Here is a 15,281-nt window from a genome sequence, read left to right on the forward strand (position 1 = left end):
TGATTAGTTCTTGAACGTAAACAAGGACGCGTAGGTTTCAAGAACCTTATTTCGATCTTGAACAAGGCAACTTTTGTTTGTCGGCGGAAAGCAACGTAGGGAAGTTTTGCTTTCAATCTGTGTTTCTTTTATTTTGGTCACAAAAACTACAAAAGTCAATCAGTTTGTTGTTTTGTGGACAAGATTTAATACGAAGTTACAAAAAGACAAAAGTCAAAAGATCTTGAATATTTTGTGTACGAGAGTTTGAAGAATAGCAAAACACAATTTATTTTGCTTTGTCTTTGAAGTCCCAGCTTATTCGTTATTAAGATGGGTGATCAACCAAATAATCAGGTCGGCGGGTCAAGCAATCAAGCCGGTTTTCCCAAAGAACCGAGTTCTCTCTCGATTCAGTTTCCGATTCTTACGTCCACTAATTAAACGATTTAGACGGTAAAAATCAAGGCCATCTTCAAGGTTCAAGGATTGTTGGAGGCTATCGAACCAAGAACGGGAACGGTGGTTGACTCGAAGATAGACGGATTGGCGATTGTGTATCTCTATCAAGCCATGCCGGAGGCTTTGGTGATGCAAGTGGCTCACCTTTCCACCGCTAAAGAGATATGGGATGCACTTAAGACTCGTTTCGTTGGGGTTGGTAGGGTTCGAGAAGCACGGATCGAGTCTCTTCAACATGAGTTCGATGTACTCAAGATGAAAGAAACGGACACGATTGATGACTACTCGACCAAGATACCCCAAATAGCTTCCAAAGCAAGTAGTCTTGGAGAACCGTTTGAAGAAAAGACCCTTGTGAGAAAGCTTTTGAAGTCCGTTCCGAGAAAGAGGTATATAGCGATTGTTGCTACTATTGAATAGTTTGCTGATATAAAGACCATGACGTTCCATGAAGCCGTTGGACGCCTAAAAGCGTTCGAGGAACGATCTGGAGATGAAGACAAACCCGTGTCCGGTAAGCAAGAACAACTCCTGTATACATATGAAGAATGGAAAGCTAAAAGCAATCAAGAAAGGCGTCATGGGAAAGGCAAGATGGGAACCGAATCAAGTCAAAAGAACAAGGGAAAAAGTAAGGTTGTGGATCGGGAAAAGAAAGAACCCCGAGTTAAGAAGAATCGGTCAAAGATTAAATGTTATCGGTGTGATGAACTAGGGCACTTTGCCACGTCATGTCCTAACCGAAACATGGAGAAGAACGATCAAAGTAACCTCGCTCAAGATGGCGGACCGGCTCTAAACATGATGACGGTAGCTCGGAGTAAGGAAGATGTCGTTTTTCTAAAAGAAGACCGGGTTGATCCGAAGCAATATGCTTCAACCCCATGTGATAAAAACACGTGGATTCTTGATAACGGGGCGAGTAACCATATGACGGGAAATCCGGAATGGTTTTCCAACATCGATCGTAACAAGACCGGTAAAGTAAGTTTCGGTGATGGTTCGTGTGTCGAAATCGAAGGTCGGGGCATGATAGTAGTAGAAGGTCAAAGGGGAGAACAACGAGCCTTGAGTGACGTTTATTTTATTCCATCTCTCAAAAATAATATTTTAAGTCTCGGACAATTAGACGAAGGAGGATGCAAGATCGGGATCCAAGACGGTATCTTATGGATATTCGAACAAGATGGAAGGCTTCTAATCAAGGTACCGCGTTCCTTCAACCGGGTTTATAAAATTAATTTAAAGGTTGTTTCTCCGGTTTGCTTACAAGTCAATTTGCATAATGTTGCATGGATATGGCATGCTCGATTGGGGCATTTGAATTTCGATGCCCTTCGGGGTCTCTCGAAACTCGCGGATGGAGTGCTAAGAATCGAACACCCGATGCAAATTTGTGATGCATGTATGTTAGGCAAACATACAAGATCGGATATCCCGAAAGAATCTAATTATCGTGCAAAGGTACCGCTCGAGCTCGTTTATGCAGATGTTTGTGGCGCGATTACTCCCAAGACACATGGTGGAAACTGGTACTTTTTGCTGATTTTTGACGATTACACCCGCTATATGTGGGTTTTCACGATAAAGACGAAAGACCAAGTTGCGGGCTTACTCATAGATTTCGTGAAAAGGGTGGAAAACGAAACGGACAAGAAACTCAAAACCATACGAACCGACAACGGGGGTGAGTTTAAATCCCATGTTTTGGAAGATTACTTATCAAGTATAGGTGTGGCACATCAGTTTACGGCCCCGTACACCCCACATCAAAACGGAGTGGTTGAAAGAAGAAACCGAACCATACTTGGTACGACTCGAAGTTTGTTAACGGCGATGTCACTACCACAAGATCTATGGGGAGAAGCGGTTTATCACTTGGTTTATTTACTAAACCGGTCACCAACAAAATCGTTGGGGGATTCGACTCCGTACGAGCGTTTTAAAGGAAGAAAAGCGAACCTTTCACACGTTAAAGTTTTCGGATTCACAGGGTATGTAAAAGTCCTTTGTACCGGTCAAAAGAAATTGAACGACCGAAGCATTGTGATGATTCACTTAGGTACTCAACCTGGAACAAAAGCCTACCGTATGTTTGATCCGATCAAAAGACGAGTACACGTTACGCGGGATGTCAAGTTTGACGAGTGTAAAAGGTACGCGTGGGCTGATCTTGACAAACAAGAGGGCGAAAAGGGTTCTGAATGGACCGAGTTTATTGTTAGGTGTGATATTGAACCCGAATCGGAGCATGTGACATCCGGGTTTGACACCGGGTCCGTAGATCGACATGATACCGGTGAGTTGGTTCGTATCAGAAACGAAAGCGAGTCATCAAGTTCAGAAGGTGGCAACTCACCTGTAAGCCCGACTAGGCTGAACACTAGCCTAGTCGAAGAACCGTTACAAGTTATTCAGCCGCGTCGAACTACTCGAAAGACGGTTTTACCCAAGAAATTTAGCGACTTTCTGGTTGAAGGTATACCGATACCCGCCGAGCAAGACTCGACAACCGACGAGGTAAATCTACTATTATTATTCGATGATAAACCGGTAAATTTTCGAGAAGCGAATAATGAAAAAAATTGGAGAAAAGCAATGGAAGTGGAGATCGAGTCGATTGAAAGAAACAAGACATGGCGGTTAGTCGAAGCACCACCCAAAGTAAAACCGATAGGTTTAAAGTGGGTCTATAAAATCAAAAGAGACGAAGCCGGGAAAATAACCAAGTACAAGGCCCGACTCGTAGCTAAGGGGTATGTTCAGAATTTTGGGATCGATTTCGAAGAGGTGTTCGCACCGGTGGCGAGAATCGAAACCGTCCGACTTTTACTCGCGTTAGCAGAAAACCGAGGTTGGGAAGTGCATCACTTGGATGTAAAATCCGCGTTTCTTCATGGTGATTTGAAAGAAGAGGTGTACGTATTTCAACCGGATGGGTTCGTTAAGAAAGGTGAAGAAAGAAAAGTGTACAAGTTGGCTAAAGCGTTATACGGTCTGCGCTAAACTCCAATGGCATGGAATAATAAACTAGACGGATCGTTAAAGGAACTCGGATTCACTCGATGTAAACAAGAACAAGCGGTTTACAAAAGGTGTTCCGGTCAAAGGCTACTACTCGTTGGAGTTTACGTTGATGATTTGATAGTCACGGGTACAAGTGTGCAAGAAATTTCAAACTTCAAAAGACAAATGGAGTCAAGGTTCGAGATGAGTGATCTCGGTTTGTTGCATTACTATCTCGGGATCGAAGTGAAGCAAAGCGATCGTGGGATAACGTTAAAGCAAAGTGGTTATGCAACGAAGATCCTAAAAGAAGCAAGTCTATAGGAGTGCAACTCGACTCAAATTCCTATGGAACCGGGCTTAAAGTTGTCTAAAGAAGATGAGAATCCGAAGGTAGATCCGACCGGTTATAGAAAGATAATCGGAAGCTTGCGGTATTTAACTCATACGAGACCCGATTTGAGCTACTCGGTTGGTTATGCGAGTCGTTTCATGCGATCACCAACTCAAGCTCATGCTCAAGCGGTTAAATATATTCTCCGATATCTAAGAGGTACACTTGACTTTGGTATTATATACTCGAGAGGCAGAAACAGTATATTGCACGGGTATAGTGATAGTAGTCATGCGGTGTATATGGATGATGGTCGGAGCACCTCAGGTTTGATTTTCTATTGTCACAACCCCGTCTAGGGCCTAGGAGCGTGACCCAATAGTTGGTATCGTAGTTGTAAATAAATCAGAGTTGCATTTAGTTTGTGGAAGACTTGTAAACTTTTAAGGATTGAAAATGTAATATTCATATATTCAAAAGACGGGATGATAACACCCGCTTAAGTTACAAAATATTTATGTGTTTAATATTTACAAACCACCATGTTTATATATTAAGTTACAAAAGAAATTCGAGTCATCGGATATATCAATAGCACTTCGACATTCCAAGTGCTAATATTGTTCACCTGCAAAATGTAATAAAATACGTCAGCAACGAATGCTGGTGAACACGCTGACGCAAAAATAACTCTTTTACTTTATTACCCCTCGAAACTACGCATGTCTCGGCCCAACGTGGCTTAGGAATAACAAAGTCAAATAACACATTATAAACTAGAGCCTCTACACTAGGTCACCTCACAAACACCGCAGCGTTCGACTTCATTAAGTACCCGTAAATATACACATACGGTCATACTCTCTGCAGGAGAGCGTCCTACGACCAAGGGTGGTGCGATCATGCCCATACATCGCATAGTACCACCTATGTAAGGATCCAGACATATGTATACCACGGCCTGAGGGCTAGGTTTATACCCATAGTTATAACGGTTTTAGGAACACATAGTTCCTTGTAAACAATTTCATATAACAAGTTGACTATTTTGAATACAAGTTTAAAAGTTTGGGGGCGTATTCACCTTGTCTCTTTAGGATCGGCTTCACTCACCGTCCAAGGGTCTTTCCCTTTCTTTTATCTCGAACCTATAGTTACGAGTATAAATTTTTGTTAGTCGGATACACAATCCGGCTTAAGACCTTTAGTCTTATATCTCAATCCTCGATTGAACCTCTAGTTCAATTCTTATTTACTTGAAAACCTCTTGTTTAAAAGTAAATTTATAAACCTTTAGTTTATATTCAAAACCCGACGTTTCTTCTTCTCCAAGAAACGTAATCATTTTCTTTTATTATTTAAGAATACTCTTTATTCTTTAAATAATATTTTCATAACAAAGAATATAATCATATATACTTACACACATATATATGTTATCACTATATTCATCAATCATATTTTCATTCATTTCTTTGTTATGTTTTCTTTTCTTTTATCGAGGCATCGAGTATAACCTCGACTTAATGCTTAAGCCTTGAATATAATATTCAATTATATTGAATTCATTATTACGCCTAACCTCGTTGGCGTTTAGAAATGCTAGGGACTCGAGCAGCACTCCGATGCCGCCTTACTTTGCTCGACACGCTAATCGAGGAATGCCAAATCTTCAACACTCGAGGACACGACTCTCGAGATTCCTCGCCATTATAACAACACCTTCTTGATTGAGTGGGGATAGAGGGTTGGCAAGTACTTCTAGAAAACGTTATACACAAACGAAGGATCGTGGCATGCTTATCGAGGAAAATAGTTTATCGGTTCTAGAAAGAGGTTAGAGAGAGTGGAAAGCTTTTGGATGTGTGAAATGAACATCCCATGGCTGCTATTTATAGGCAAATTTTCAGATCCTATCGCGGTACGCGATGGGTGCTTCAGCAGACCTATCGCGTACCGCGATATAGGTCTGCTGACGCATATCGTAGACCTGCCACGTGTTGACACATGGCAGGCACCGCTCCACGTGGCGGCAGTGTTGCCACGTGGTGACACGTGGCAGCACATGGTGCCACCGTGTGCCACGTGGCACACGTTGTCAGACACCCCATCGCGTACCGCGATGGGAGTCTATCTGACCTGTTGCGTACCGCGATGGGTCAGGAAAATTAGATTTTATAATTTAGACCCTCAACTTTGGAATTTGGCAATTTTTAGTCCCTAGACTTTGGAAAGTTGATACTTTGAACTCGAAATTTTCACAGTGTTACATCTGCTATGGTACATCACCGATATCATGGGTTTCTCAGAAACAAGGAACGGTGGCGTTATCATCATGTGAGGCTGAATTTATGGCAGCTACATCGGCTGCATGTCAAGCCTTATGGCTTCGGGGTTTGTTATCAAAGATGACCGGAGAAAAGGAGGAGATCGTGACGTTGAAGGTGGATAATTCATCGGCTATTGCCTTAATGAAAAACCCAGTTTTTCACGGGAGAAGCAAGCACATCAACACACGGTACCATTTCATTCGGGAGTGCATCGAGAGAGAACAAATCAAGGTGGAGCATGTCAGTGGAGATTTACAAAGAGCAGACATCCTTACAAAAGCGTTGCCACGGTTGAAGTTTAACGAGATGCGAAGCTTCATCGGTGTCACAAGATTAGGGGGTGATTGTTAGTGTAATCTTGCGTAAGTACGAGGACCTAGTTGTCGCACTTACAAACCTAGGGGGTTATTGAGTTAGTTTTCCTCCTATTCTTGTCTAACAAGTAATTGTATGGTTATAAATAGGGGTTATTTGTAATCAAGTAATAACAACAAATTATTAATCAATACAATAAAGGTTTAGACTTGAATCTTATTGTCTTCATTCTACACTTGTGATGTTTTTCCAAACTCTAGCACCATTTCTCATAGAGGTATGAGCCAAGTGTGAATATTGTAATGTAAAAAATTGATTTCTTTGACCCAAAATACATTTTAATATCATTTTAAATTTCCGACGCCATTTAGTCAGTAGCACCGCATTTTTGCCTTTATGCTTCTCATCTCGTACTCAACCATCTCTTTAGTCGTCATTATTCTTTCCCATGAGACCCAACATACTTTTTTTCTTTATTACTTCTTTCTATAAGAAATATTTAACATGACTCAAACACACAATCTTTTAAATTACTATATTACTTGTTTCATTAGGATAAACCATAAGGATTATTAATGTAATTTACGAAGTGCATTGATCATGTGTAAAAATACTTGTATTTCCTAGAGTGTCATTTTTTTTATTTTTTTATTTTAATTTCTAGCTTCAAACTTATTATTAAGATCTTTCATTAAAAAAATGTTTTTATTAAGCATACCTATCCATGACCTATTGTTCTCGTACTGTCCATTATTATAAATGTAAGGTTTTGAGTTCAAATCATTGTAATTGCAAGGTAAAGATAGAATTTTGTTGTTAAAGAAAAATAAACATATCTTAATTGTTTACATGACTTAGTTTAAAAATGCCACAAAATGAAAGTTCAAGTCATATATCTATTTAAATTGTGAACACTTCTTACGTCTTAGATTAGTAATTTGAGAGAAATAAGTCATAAATAATATGAAAAGTATTTGGAAATAGTAGCCAATTTTATCTAATAAGAACAAAATACAAGCAATGCATTTAACTCGTGTTGAAACTTGGAAGTGACAAGACTTTTACCATGTAGACATTTAAGGTTGCGTGTCACGCAAAGAAACATGTGCGTAGTTTAGAAGGAAACTTACGGTAGGTATTTTGTAATAAAAATTACTAAATTCAAATGTCACGATACGAAAATTCAATGAGTTTATTATCACCTTGTGTAAAATCCCTTCAACTTTCATTTTTTTCGGTTTTAGACCTTCTCGGTATTTATAAAACAGTTTTATTATGTAACAAAAAGAAGAAGGTTTTCTAATGTAGTATGACAACTTGTTAATGCATTTGGAAGGCGAGAAACAACTTTCTTTATGAAGGAAAGAGGTTATTGTTGGTAAGGTGATTGAAGATGTTAACTCTTTGAAGTTTCTTCGAATAAAAAAATGTGTTTCCTTTAAATCTTTATAAGTTGGAAAGATTTGTGTATTTATTTTCTTTTTGATGTGTTTCCTTGTTTTGTTGGTGTGGCTTCTTGTTAATTTACCGTCTTTAATGAAAGTTGTCATTATAAAAAATAAAAATTGAAAGTTTTGTTAGAAATTGTAACACTAATAATTAGTATTGATATTATTTATTAATTTGTCCAAATGGAGTAAATATGAATGCGACATCGATTCTCTAATGTGTGTGTATGAGACTATGAAAATGGGTGTATAAGTAGGAGGGTTCACAATAATGTATATTTGAATGACAAGACACATTCAGTGGCAACTGCAAAAAGGTGTGGAGCACTCGACGCACCAAGGACCGGGTGAGGAGCGATGTGCATAATGTGGCGTTTTGAACTTATGATGACACACTTTGCACTCATTAGTATATTTTTTAGTCTTGGTTCACTCGTGTCAGTGACTTTTCTACTTCCATCAGTTGCAAAAGTTCATTGACTTATTCAAGAATTAATTAACTCAAGACCTTTGGTTGAGGTACGACTCTTCCATATAGGGGTGTTCTTCGGGTTCGTTTTTCGGGTTTCAGGTTTTTCGGGTCAGGTTCTTCAGGTTTTAAAGTTTTAAATCTTGACCCGAAACCCAACCCAAATCTCTCACGGGTTTTTCGGGTTCGGGTAATTCGGGTTCGGGTTTTTTCGGGTTGGGTTAATCGGGTTTCGGGTATCCTAGAAAAAAAACACAAAATCACAAAATTTTTAATAACTACAATGCTAAAATTAAACCATCATATTCTTCTTTGCTTATAACATAAATAATCAAATAATAAACTAATCTAACTTGATAGAACAATTCAAAAAAAGAGTAAAACTAACTCGAACCATAATCGTATTCAATCGGGCGTGTTTGGTTGTTCGATAAACGGAAAATATAAATTAATAATAAGCAATCGATCCATAATCGTTAGAATGACAACAACCAGTTATTGATAATTTTAGTGACCAAGACTTAACCTATTATACATAAAAATATATATAATTTTAAAACAAAAAAGTTTATTCGGGTTTTTCGGGTTGACCCAAACTTATAAATCAAACCCGAGAACCAACCCGAATTACTTCGGTTCCGGTTCGGGTTAGTCTTTTCTCGGGTTCGGGTGCTTCGAGTCGGGTTAGTTCGGGTTCGTGTACAAGTTTTTTCGGGTTGGGTTTCGGGTAAAAGTGACAGCCCTACTTCCATATATACTAGCACATGTTCTTGGAGAATAAACAATGAAATTCGTTCTTGCAAACAAACACACAACCAGAATAATTTTCAGGCTTTAGGATTTTACACGCTCTTGTTGCATGTATAGTTTGGGTGCTAGGCTAATCCCGGTAGTATTTTCTGTTGCGACTGTTGTACCGTGGGAGACAAACGAGTTCACCTTGATGGCCCGAAATCTGCTTTAAGGGACCTATGTTAAACAGAAATCCCCAACCATCTTCTTGCTTATGTTATGTTTTTGTTATTTGTTTACTATGTTTTGTAATGTAATTTCATTTTGTAAAGATTATGTTTTTATGTTAGACTAGCCGTTGTGGGTTATATAGGGGCTTTAAAAGGGGCGTTATAAGCAAGGAATGCCACCGCGGGGCTGTATATGGGACGGTAAGGGGGTGGGGTTGTATCTAGACGAAAAGATGGTATGTGGGAGGTGTGGTGGGGCCATGTGATGATTCTCTCTCTCTCTCTCTCTCATACACACACATATAATGTATGTATAAATAATGGGGTGGTAAGGAGGCTTGAAACCACAACGGAGATTTATGAATGAGAGGTTCAAAGCCTCGGTTGCTATGTGGTGATGACGTGGAGGGGCGGTTAAGGCCCTTCGCAACATATATTCTTACAAATGATGCATATATGAATGGGGTCACTAAATTCTAATCGTTTATAAGGATTTTAATTTTACCTTACGACCATCCAAGTTAGCGGCGTTGTTTGGTAGTCTTCAAATGATTCAATTAACATGCTATATGTGAATCGGTCATAAATAAAGTGTGTTTGGTTCATTAAAAAGACAACTCTTAACGGTTCATGAAGTCTCTTAATTGATAAGTTTTAAAAACATGTTGAATGATTTAGATGTTATTTTTTAATTGGTGATATCTCTTAATGACTCAGTACAAGGTTGGTCAAACTCCCCCGACATCTTTTTCAAATGGCTTTTGGAGATTTTGTAATTGAACTAAACAAGAATAACATCGATTTTATTATAGTTTGATAAAAAAAAAATAATAAAAGGCATTATTCTATAATTTTTCTTTGTATTAATTTTCTTAATGGTGTTTACTTCATATAAGTATACAACGACATTGTATTTTACTATGTGAAGTCATCGGATCCGAAAAGGACATCAACTTGATAAACAACCAGCATCGTAAAAACCAAAAAATGTCTTGTATATAAATACAATTCACGTTTTATACTATTCATAATCTTCTATTGCAATAAAGCATACAAAGAATTATTACATCACATGATATTAGATGAAAAAGCACTAAAGAACTTCTGAATATCATATGACGACTATTTAAGTTGTTTTCAAGACTTATTTTGTGTTTAAATAACCATACTTCATACTAAACTAATAAGTATTAAAAATCACTGTCATACCATTATTTTTGAAAACACGACCACTTTAAGCACATCACGCACATAAATTAACCGCTTAGATAATAAATTCCTTGACTATGTAGGATGCGACAGTAGGGTGGCTGATGTAATAATAGTGGGTTATCGGAGATTCTAATTTTTTTAGTTTAATTTCTTCATAATTTGAAAGGAATGTTGAATTTCTTAACATAAAAGAATTTAAGTAGATTAATCTCAATTTGTTTAGCGACTATATATGTAGATTGTATTAAAATTTGGATTTCAATTCTTCTTAACCTAACGCGCCATTTGTTTTTAGATTTATAAATCAACATGAGTTGCACATTGAAACTTATTCCTCAACTATTCTAGAGATATTATAATAAACTTGAGCCCACTTTGCCAACCTTTTGTTTCTTCACATGGACACTATTTAAATATACCATGTGGTTTTTCTAGCCCTGATTTTTCTTTTCTCTGTTTCTGTGTGCGAGAAAAAAAGTTCATTATATTATATGCACATATCATATACAAATATGTAATACAAGTTTGATCATCCCACGTTAAATTGATTTATTTAAGTTTTTGTTTTTAATCGTTTTGTTATTTGATGATGATTTGTTTTATTTTTTAACGTATTTTTTAATTTAATACATATATATTAATTTGTTATTAAACTTTTTAGCGTTTTGAGTTTTTCAATTGAGATGTGTAGGTTTTTTCGATTTTAACGAACAAACATAAACGATCATGAGCATGTTGATTTTTTTAATGAACAAATATGAACACAAATATATGTCTAATAAAAAAGGGGGCGTTGACGTAGTTGACGATGGTGGGTAGTATCCGAAGTTAACCGAAGATGAAGATGATAGACCAACAACAGAGAACATGTAAAGGAAATAAATTAAATTAGGATTTGATGATGAAAGTGTTTACCGATAAATGAAATCTTATAACCTATTTAAGAGCTATTAGGGTTTGGTAAGATCCATAACCCGTGGAAATTAGGAAATTAGTCTTTGATGATTAAGGAGTTGTTTCACAAAAAATGAGATGTTATAACCCGTTTAAGGGTTATGCAGGTTTGGTGAGACCCATGGCACGCGAATTCGGGTCAAATGTATGAGAAGCCTCAATTATGAAATCAAGCAATCTGGTGGCTCTAGAGAATGGGGGAACAACCTGCAGAGAGCGACACGTAGGATTTTATGATAGACAATTATTTAGATAGTTAGATATAAGCAACTTTTGAACTTAGAACTAAGTATTTTGTTGCAACTGTAAAAACAAATTTGAACTATTTGATTTTTATAAATTTAAAAGCATATCAGACAAACTATTATTAATATTTTGTTTTCTTTAAAACATATAATTTAGAATGATGCTTCTTTATTCAATTATATGCTTTTAAAATGCAGTATTTATACCGATATAGAAAGCAAGCGGACAACAAGATCTGTCGCCAATCCTTTGTAAAAATGCATGGAGCATTATGATGGACAACCGGTTATAAAATTTGGGATATTCAATTCATAGATTGAAAACAGGGACCTCTTGAGCATTGAAAAAACGAGAATACACTTCAAATTGATGTTTCAACTGTTTTCTTAAACATCATAATACCAAGTACAAATATATATATATATATATATATATATATATATATATATATTCTTTTAAAAAAAATAATAACATATGGAAATTATTTCCCTTACAGACGAATCTAATACCTTTTGTCATGTGAGATTCTTAAGCAACCTAATAGTACCATACTCACTATACGTGGTTCTTATTTATTTTAATAAACTAAATACGTCCTTAAAATATGTAACACGAAAATGTAATTACTATCACTAAATTTCATCTAAACAAGTTGTGAAGTTAACAATGGTACATTTTCTTATTCCTATACGTGTTAAAGTTATTTTATTATAAGTAAACCCTAATATAAGGTTGTTTAACTAACTTATGTTCGATAATTCTATTGCGACATTGCTACCTTTTACAGTGTCATAACTTTATATTGTTCTTACTATTTAAGGCTGACTTGTATAAAAACAAACAAGAAAAATTATGGAATAGTGAGATAGCTTATATATTAAGCCATGAGCTAACTTAATTTGAATACGAGTCACGTTTGAGCTCATTTTTCAGCTCCAACCCGAGTTAATGTTGGTTTAGCTCAATTTAACTATATTGTTGAAGGATACCAAAGAGTTGTATCCTTTGGTCATGCACACAAATCTTCCTGTAACTTACGTAATACGAATTTCTTTTGATAATTACACTCAACATATTTTACTAGAAACTAGCGTATATAAACATACATGTCATTGTCAACAAGAAGTAATCAAACAATGAAGTACGTTTATACTTTAGTGTCATGGATAATTTTTTTCCTCGAAACAACATATTATGTGACCACAACAATTATTAAAGTATGAACACTTAATTTATGTGTTTTTTGATGCAGTTTTAGCCACGTGCACTTGAAAGTACAACAACGTGAGAACATAGTGGCGGCGTTAATGTGTTAGGCTGAGGGGTGTGGAGCGTGAGAGGGGGCGCGTGAGCCCATCCGCTCGCGCCCCGGGGCGCGAGCACCACACCACCAAGGCGCGAGAGAGGCGCGAGAGGGGCGCGAGCACGCAGACCAAGGCAGGCGCAAGAGGGCTAGCTGGTGAAAGTGGGCGTAAAGTTGGCCTGGGAATGCGTGAAGAGCCGTTGGGGCTTGAAATAGAGCCGTTGGCCCTTTATAAAAAAAAAAATTTTTTTACTATAAAACCAATATCACATACCAATATCACATACCACACCCAAAACCCAAAATCACCCCATCTTCCAAACCTTTTTTTAAAAACATGGCTGGAAATTGGTACCCAAACCTAGATTCAGATTAAAAAAACCTTTACAAAATCCTATATAATACCCCTAAATCAACCCATTCAGATTAAAAATAATGTCGTCGTACTCGTCTGATTCCGACTCCTCCGAAGAGGATGATTTGCTTCTTCATGTAGGGGGAGTTTTGACCGCAACCGTGGTCAATCTCTTGCAAAATCAAGCCCATCAACCCCGACTCCCGAGGGTTAGAGCACCACCTCGTGATCGTGATCGATCGGGTGCTAACGATACTTTGATGAGGCATTATTTTAGCCTTCAACCGGTATACGCGGAGTCGGATTTTCGAACTCGTTTTCGAATGAGCAGGCAATTGTTCACGCGTATAGCGAGTGATTTAGAGGCACGATATCCCTTTTTTCAACAAAGGGAGGATGCTAGGGGTCTTCCCGGTTTTACCCCTCTTCAAAAATGCACGGCTGCTATCCGTCAATTAGCGTACGGCATCTCGTCGGACGCTTTGGATGAGTATTTACAGATGTCGAAAAGGGTTGCACGTGAATCCCTTCATTTTTTCTGCCAAAGTAAAAAACATTATTTTTACTTTTTATTAAATATTTATTACATTTTGTAATATATATTGTACGTAGGAGTCATATCGACTTACGCTCGGAGATATCTGCGTAAACCTACAACGTATGACATCCAACGCATATATGAGGTGCACGCAGAAAAACATGGTTTTCCTGGGATGCTAGGTATCATCGATTGTACGCATGTTGGATGGGCTATGTGTCCAACGGCCTGGCGAGGTCAGTTCCACCGTGGTGATCATGAAGGGCCGATCCTCATACTTGAGGCGGCGGTGTCACAGGATCTTTGGTTTTGGCATGCTTTTTTTGGTGTTGCTGGGTCAAATAACGACCTTAATGTTATCGATCAGTCACATTTGATCAACGACCTTATCGACGGGGTTGAACCACCTCAATCTTTTGTTGCAAATGGAGAACTCTTCAAGTACGGGTACTATCTGGTCGATGGTATTTACAACGAATGGGCTGTGTTAGTTCAAGCTTTTACAGATCCAATCGCCGACAAACGGAAGTATTTTACGAAGAAACAAGAGTCTGCTAGAAAAGATATTGAAAGAGCTTTTGGAGCTATAAAAAAACAATATTATGTTCTGGCGAACCCGATACGTTATTGGACTCGGGAGAGGATAATGGACGTCGTCTACACGTGTCTTATCCTACACAACATGACGTTAGAAGACGAGGGCAAAGCTATATGCCAAAACTACCAAGGTGACATTCCGCCACAACCGTCCACAATCAGTGATCAACAAAAACTTCATAACATAGCAAATATCAAGAGCCGTGAGATACACGGTGATCTTCGACATGAGTTGGTTGAACATTTGTGGGCGAGGCGACCAGATGATCTTGTATTAGATTAGTTTTATTATTAAATATTATTGTTTGTTTAATTTTTAGTATGTTTTTTTTTATTATGAATTTTCAAAAAAATGTGTGTTTTTTTAAATAATTTCTTGATTTTTTAATAATACGTTTTTTTAATACATTTATAAAAAAATAAAAAAATAAACCGCTCGCGCCCCCTCTCGCGCCCCTCCACACCAGGGCCCGGGGCGCGAGCACCACAACCAACACCCATCTTATCAAGTTTCTCTCTCTGCCACACGTCACAATATTATTGGCTGGAGCCCCCACTCGCGCCCCCTCTCGCGCCCCCCACACCCCTCAGCCTTAGTAGCAACTAGCAACCTAAATCATTTTAAACGTGTTTTGCTGTTTGTGAGTGTTGTTTTCCACTTTCTATTTTTGCATGTGTTTCGTATTAAATTATTATTTATAATATATATATCGTCTTATCCTTTGCTTCATATCCGATATATTGTTACGAAAATTACAATACACATCTCTC

At 37.7% G+C, this 15,281-nt stretch overlaps 1 protein-coding gene across 1 annotated transcript; it reads left to right on the top strand.

Annotated features, from left to right (window-relative positions):
- Positions 1-312: 312 nt before the first annotated feature.
- Positions 313-861, top strand: LOC143561409 (uncharacterized). Its single transcript, XM_077049503.1, has 2 exons — positions 313-336; positions 433-861. The coding sequence occupies exons 1-2, from the start codon at positions 313-315 to the stop codon at positions 859-861; spliced, it is 453 nt and encodes a 150-aa protein (XP_076905618.1).
- Positions 862-15,281: the final 14,420 nt, after the last annotated feature.

The sequence above is a fragment of the Bidens hawaiensis genome, unplaced genomic scaffold (assembly GCF_021521415.1).
Source record: "Bidens hawaiensis isolate Kalapana, Puna unplaced genomic scaffold, B.hawaiensis_p1.1 tig00020675_1, whole genome shotgun sequence".
NCBI lineage: Eukaryota > Viridiplantae > Streptophyta > Magnoliopsida > Asterales > Asteraceae > Bidens > Bidens hawaiensis.

Excerpts from the sequence above, each read along its gene's own strand:
- LOC143561409 (XM_077049503.1), top strand. The coding sequence starts at position 313 with ATGGGTGATCAACCAAATAATCAG. Across the intron at positions 337-432 it reads GTGATCAACCAAATAATCAG|ACGGTAAAAATCAAGGCCAT; the intron begins GTCGGCGGGTCA and ends TAAACGATTTAG.